The following is a 6,482-nucleotide window of genomic DNA, read 5'->3' on the forward strand; positions in this document are numbered from 1 at the left end:
TTTTTAAATGATAGCAAATGAAAATCAGTGGCCACCTCTCGGATTGGGTTGTTTAAGACTCGGAAGAAGACTGACAAGCAATGATAGCGAGCATAGCTATAAACATAGTGGATGGAGTGCACAAGGAGCCTTGTTCCTGTAGAAGGTTGCTGCCTCTTCAGTCAAGGGATTTCAGCTGTCCTCAAGTAGGGGGTTTGGTTGTCCTTGTTGATCTGGCTATGCGCGGCATCATTGGTGATGGGCTTCCCGAAGCGTTAGCGAGTTCAAGGGCTGCATCAAAGGGTCCATCAGGGCCGTGCTTGATGGTGGTGTCGGTGTCTGGGGAGGAGTCAGCTGTGCCCTCTGGGTCGGCTGATATGGATAATACCGGGGAGGAGGAGGATGAAGTGGAAACGGAGGGTAGTGTGACATAAGGTCGGATTAGACGGTCTGGAATCCACACAGGTGAGTCTGCATCCTGTGGAAATATAAAGCATCTCCTCTCCCCCAGGTTAAAAGTACATCAGGTCTCTTCCAGGCTCCTGTAAGTCCATTTGATGAAATAAGTGAGTTTCTGCTAAATGAAAGTTTCTTTTGCTTATTTACTCAGAGTCCTCGGACTTGGCTGAAAGACTAGCTTCCACTTCTTGCTTTTCTACCATCTGTTGGGCTTCGGTTGTTAACTTCTTCAGCTGACCCCATTTTGGCACCTCAGTTCCTTGCATAGCCTTTCTTTTCTTCTTTTTTCTGCTTTTCTGTCATCGGGGCAACTCTAAGTCTTTGGAATGATGGGACAAAGAGCTTCTCTGGGTCCATTGTGGTGACGCATGTAAAGCATTTACTCAATCCAAAGCAGGCATTAAAAAGAAAAACCCCAAATGTTCTCTTGTGTCCATTTTAAGTGGCGCTTTCCACTATTACCTGAGTCCTGATCTATCATCCCAGGGAGAGCTTGCCAATCCTGCACTTTCCCGGGGTGGAAAGGCTGCAGTGGGGTTAAGGATAAGGCTCCTTGGGCCTACCTTCTCCCATGCCTTTACATTTACCTTTCCTTCCTCAGAAAAGCATGGACATACTTCTTGTATAAAACGTTTTGTCTGACTGGGAGTAACCTTAATTCCTCTGCTAGCAAGCATATGTGTTACAAGATCAATACAGAGTCTTTTTTCTTTAGATTCAGTACGGCACATCTTCTTAATCTAAAAAAATCAATACAGAGTCTTCTTTCTTTGGACTCAGTATGGCACATCTTCTCAATCTAAGTTCTGTACTATCCACCTTCTTACCCTACTTATCCTCTATAGGGGGGTCTGTAGCACCCTGGTGGAGTCCTATGCATCCCGAGTGTGGGGTTCTCAAGGTGGGGGGGCGCTTACCTAGGGGAATCCTTTTCCAGGGGTTCCCAAAGGTGTGGACGGAGTCGGTGAAGGAGGAATGACACGGGGACAGCGTTCAGTTGATCAGCAGCCTAGCCAGGATCTCTAGCCAAGTTCTGGTCAGGATCTCCAGTGAAGTTCTGGTTTGGATCTCCAGCCAAGTTCTGTGTCCATGTTCTCTTGCTAGGTTCTCCAGCCAGGTTCTGTAGCCATGTTCCCTCGCTAGATTCTCCAGCCAGGTTCAGTCACCAGGTTCTAGTCAGGTTCTGTTGCCATGTTCTATCCAGATTCTGTAGCCAGGTTCTGTCTGTAGGTTCTGTCTCTAGATTCTGTCTCTAGGTCCTGTGTCTAGGTTCTGTCCAGGATCTTTTGCCATGCTCTCTCACTAGGTTCTGTCTCTAGGTTCTGTTGTCTTGGTTCTGTGTCCTGTTGTCTTGTTAAATCTGTATTTATACCAGTTGATTCCAATCCTATCAATCTCTATTCCAAAGGTTAGGGCATTTCTTATCTCCATTCCAGGGAGTAAAGATTATGTAGCTTAAGCATGATTGTTCATAGTTAAAGTGATTAATTATCCGCCTGGCACTTAGTTAAGGGGTTTTATTCCCTCCCTAACTTCAGGGGAAAATCCCTACCTGGGGAAACAACCTTTCTCGAGAGGTGACGTTGGTTAAAACACATAGTGCCAAGAAGGTGAGCAAACATTAAGAACAGTATGCCATATATGTCGGGTCCCTTGAAACAGCAAGGATGGACCGGCTCCCGGCAGGTATCTGAGAAGATAGTTTCTCTTAATGGAGGTTTTATTTCCCATGATTAGCTTGAGAAGAAGGAAGAGTCTGTTGAGAGTAAAAGGTCATCACTTCCTCACCAGTTCTCACTGCCACACTTCCTCAGTCATGTTGATGTTAAAATAAATTTTTTTTTGCTTATGAAACTCCTGTAAAAAATCCAAATATCATGGAATGTCACGTAGATGTTCCATTATCTCCAAAGGTAATTACTGTCAATTTTAAAATGACATTAGCAAAGGATGAAGCTAAGGAGAGGAGTCAGGTAGGGAGGGAAGGGAATAATAATACAAGATCAGGGTGTTTGGTCAGCAACTGGTATCTCAGTTTGATTCCCTAATGTTAGTTTGAGTGCTTGCTGTGGGCCAAGAATTGCCAGTCACTCTGGGGATGCAAAAGTGAGAAAGTACATATGCCATAAGAAGGGCAGGTATCATGCTATAGACCAGTGGTTCTCAACCTGTGGGCCGCGACCCCTTTGGCGGTTGAACGACCCTTTCACAGGGGTCGCCTAAGACCATCGGAAAACACATATATAATTACATATTGTTTTTGTGATTAATCACTATGCTTCAATTATGTTCAATTTGTAACAATGAAATTGGGGGTCACCACAACATGAGGAACTATATTAAAGGGTCGCGGCATTAGGAAGGTTGAGAACCACTGCTATAGACATTCAGAGTTTTGTTTCTAGCTGGGGAGGCAAAGCAAGAGTTGGAGTTGGCATTTGAAGTCTGAATAGATTCTGAATAAGAAATGCCAGGGGTGAAGGGCAATTTCAGGTAGTGAAAATTGTGAGCAATGCAGATTCAGAATGCAGTCTAGTTTTATGGAGCATGGAGCATTTGAAAGTAGGAGGTAATGAGAAATAAGTCAAAGGGCAAGCTCTGGGTCAGATCATGAGGAACCTTCAGTGCTAAGCTCACCAGGTTGGAGCTTATGCTTTAGACCAGCATATCTCAGTGTGAGTTACACACCGTCTGCATCAGGATCACCTAAGGTAGTTGTACACATGCAGGTTCCCTGTTCTTTATTACTGATCTGAATCCAAGCCTGTGCCAGGGGACTGGGAAACTGGCATTGGGAAGCCTTGCAAGTTTTTTGGGGCAGGAAGTGAGTGAGTGTGTTTTGTTTACCACTGTGAACTAGAGAACAGTGCCTGACATTTATGTTGACTGAATGAATGGATGAAAGAATTTTGTATAAAGGTGGTTTCAAGGGAGGTAGATCAGAGGCAAGAACACCAGTGGCAGTGGTTTTAAGATATTTTTATTTTATTGATTTTTTCTTTTTTTTTGAGAGAGAGAGAGAGAGAAAGAGAGAGAGAGAGAGAGATATTTAATTTTTTTCTTTTTTTTTAAATATATTTTTTATTGATTTAATACAGAGAAGAAGGGAGAGAGACAGAGAGCTAGAAACATCAATGAGAGAGAAACATCGATCAGCTGCCTCCTGCACATCTCCTACTGGGGGATGTGCCCGCAGCCCAGGTACATGCCCTTGACCGGAATCGAACCCGGGACCCTTCAGTCCGCAGGCCGACGCTCTATCCACTGAGCCAAACCCGTTTCGGCGAGAGAGAGATATTTAAAATTGACCCTGGTTAGAGAGAAAGAGAGAGAGAGATGAGAGAGATATATATATTTAAAATTGACCCTGGTTAGAGAAAATGAGAAGATACTGTGATAGACATTGTCTGCTTAACCAGACTACAGCAGGATTTATTCTGAAGATTAAATACTTTTAATATAGTACATTATTTGAGAGGTAGTATTTTGTTGTTGAGTAGAATAATTTTCCATTTTTTAAAGTGATGTAACACATTTTGCATTAGGTGTTGCTTGTGTTTGTGATCTGAGGGATTTCCTTTACACTAGAGGGGTGTTGCTTGCAGCAGTTGATGAGAAGCCATGATTGTTAGGTAGAGACCTATTTTAAGAAATCTATTTTAATATATGGCACCCATTTCATTTTGAAAACCAGAACCAATTTTTAAGAGCTACTAAAATGAAGTCTCTGGGGAAAAGATGATTATCCTCCTCTGTGTTCATTGTCTAAAATCTTTTTCTTACCTCAAATTTCTTTCAAGATGGCAGCATTCATTTACCATAGCTCATTATTTTTAGTGACTATTGGTATTAAGTCTTTACTAATTTCACAAATAGTGTAGAATACATTCTTATGGTAAAATATTTAATATAGAATAAAAATAAATTCTTTATTTTCCTGATCTCCACTGTCAGTTTAGGATGTTATCTTTCCAGTCCCCTGTCAAGGAATGTATGCATACATATTATACACATAACTTTTTGTTTTATACAATAGGATTCTTTTACTATGACTTTTCATACTAGTCAGTGATTTTTTTCCAAGTCACTTCATATGGGTATACCTCATTCTTTTTAATGATTGCATGTTCTTTATATAGTGTGGGTAAAATGTCTAAGTTATTTCATTATTCCTTACCTATTGGTGGGATTTTGGGCTTTAACAAAATATTTTTTAAAACTATTACAGATGGCTACAGTGAACATCCTTGTTTATGTTTGTGGACATAAGAAACGTTTCTGTAGGATAGGTTTATAGAAGTTGAATTGCTTTGTCTAAGAGTTTATGGACATATTCTAAGATTTTTATATATGCTGGCCATTTCCTTCCTAGAGACTTAAAGTGACTCCTTTAGGATTGAAGAATCTCTACCTCATTTGAAAAGGATTGCTGGGAGACTCTCTTTGTACCTTCATCATGTGCCAAGCTCTGTGCTGGGTGCTAGGTTAGAGGACAGAATCCTTGCATTCAACAAGTTCTCAACTTAGGGATACCACTTCTTGGTCTTACCACACCACTAGGACCTGTCATTCCACTCCATTACTAAGGATTTTTGCAACAGGGTCTTGGGCTGCTTTTTAGTATATATAACATGTTTTATGTAGATATTTTTATAATATTTATGATACTAATAACAAGCTTTCTGAGCTTTATATTGTATAAAGGTATGTATGAAGATGTTGTTTAGAGTAGCGATTTTCAACCTTTTTCATCTCATGACACATAAACTAATTACTCAAAATCTGCGGCACACCAAAAATATATTTTTTACTAATCTGACAGAAAAAAATAGGTATAATTTTGATTCATTTACACCTGATGGTTATTGTTGTCATTTTTTAATTTGACAGTCTGTAAGGGAAAAGAGGTCAGTGCCCCTGACTAAACAGTCAGGTAATGCATGTTTTAAAAATTCTTGTAACACATTTGTTGAAAATTGCTGGTTTAGAAATATATTGTAAAAAAGTCTGAGACATTTAAGGGCCTTTTTTTTTCTTTAATACAGGAATGGGTTGGACAGGTGGAAATAAGTGCCCTTTCTCTTATGTACAGGTAAGCACTAATAACATAATTCAACAAAAATAAAGTTAGTGGAAAATTAATATATTACATTATACTAAAATTGTTAAAATAGTGATTTTATTCTTGGTTGTGAAGCATCTTTTCTAAGTTTTTTTTATTGTATGAATTAGATTTTGACATTTAGATATATCATTGTTTAGAAATTTTAATTTTCAAGATATTTTTGGAAAGGAGTACAGAAAATTTTCCAAACCTCTAAACATTATCATTTATTAACCTTACAGAGAAATGATTTCCTACTTTCTCAAGGCCAGTAGAACTGAAGGGCCACTAGAACAGAGGCAAAACACCTCTGTCAGTTATCAATTTTACTACTATTGCCTAGTAGAGGAGCAGGTGAATGTTTTATATTTTCTTTTCAAAATGTCTTTGTACATTTCCTCTTCACAACTTCGAAGGTTTTGAGGTTTCCTTTAAGAATTATAAATGAAGTCACACATATACAAGCTATATTTGAAATTTTATTTTTTTGAAAAGATGCTTTTATATAGGTACTAGAGGCCCGGTGCACAAAAATTTGTGCACTGGGGGGGTGGGGGTGTCCCTCAGCCTGGCCTGTGCCCTCTTGCAGTCTGGGACCCCTCGAGGGATGACCACTTGCTGGCTTAGGCATGCTCCTCGGGGGATTGGGCCTAAGATAGCAATCAGACATCCCTCTGGCAGCCCAGCAGCCCTCGGGGGATGTCCACTTGCCAGCAGGGAGCAGACCTAAACTGCAGTAAGACATCCTTAGCGCTGCTGAGGAGGCAGGAGAGGCTCCCACCACCACCGCTGTACTGGCAGCCATCAGCCTGGCTTGTGGCTGAGCAGAGCTCCCCGCTGTGAGAGCACACTGACCACCAGAGGGCAGCTCCTGCATTGAGCGTCTGCCCCCTGGTGGTCAGTGTGTGTCATAGTGACCAGTCATTCCCAGTCTTTCTGC

General features: G+C 40.8%; 1 protein-coding gene across 1 annotated transcript in view; it reads left to right on the top strand.

Moving 5' to 3' along the window:
• OTUD4 (OTU deubiquitinase 4) overlaps positions 1–6,482 on the top strand; it is a 42,228-nt gene that overhangs the window by 4,083 nt on the left and 31,663 nt on the right. The window contains exon 3 of the mRNA XM_015558862.1: positions 5,484–5,530. Coding sequence (XP_015414348.1) covers positions 5,484–5,530 — 47 coding nt within the window. The remainder of the gene's footprint in view (positions 1–5,483; positions 5,531–6,482) is intronic.

The sequence above is a fragment of the Myotis davidii genome, unplaced genomic scaffold (genome assembly GCF_000327345.1).
Source record: "Myotis davidii unplaced genomic scaffold, ASM32734v1 scaffold151, whole genome shotgun sequence".
Taxonomy (NCBI): Eukaryota; Metazoa; Chordata; class Mammalia; order Chiroptera; family Vespertilionidae; genus Myotis; species Myotis davidii.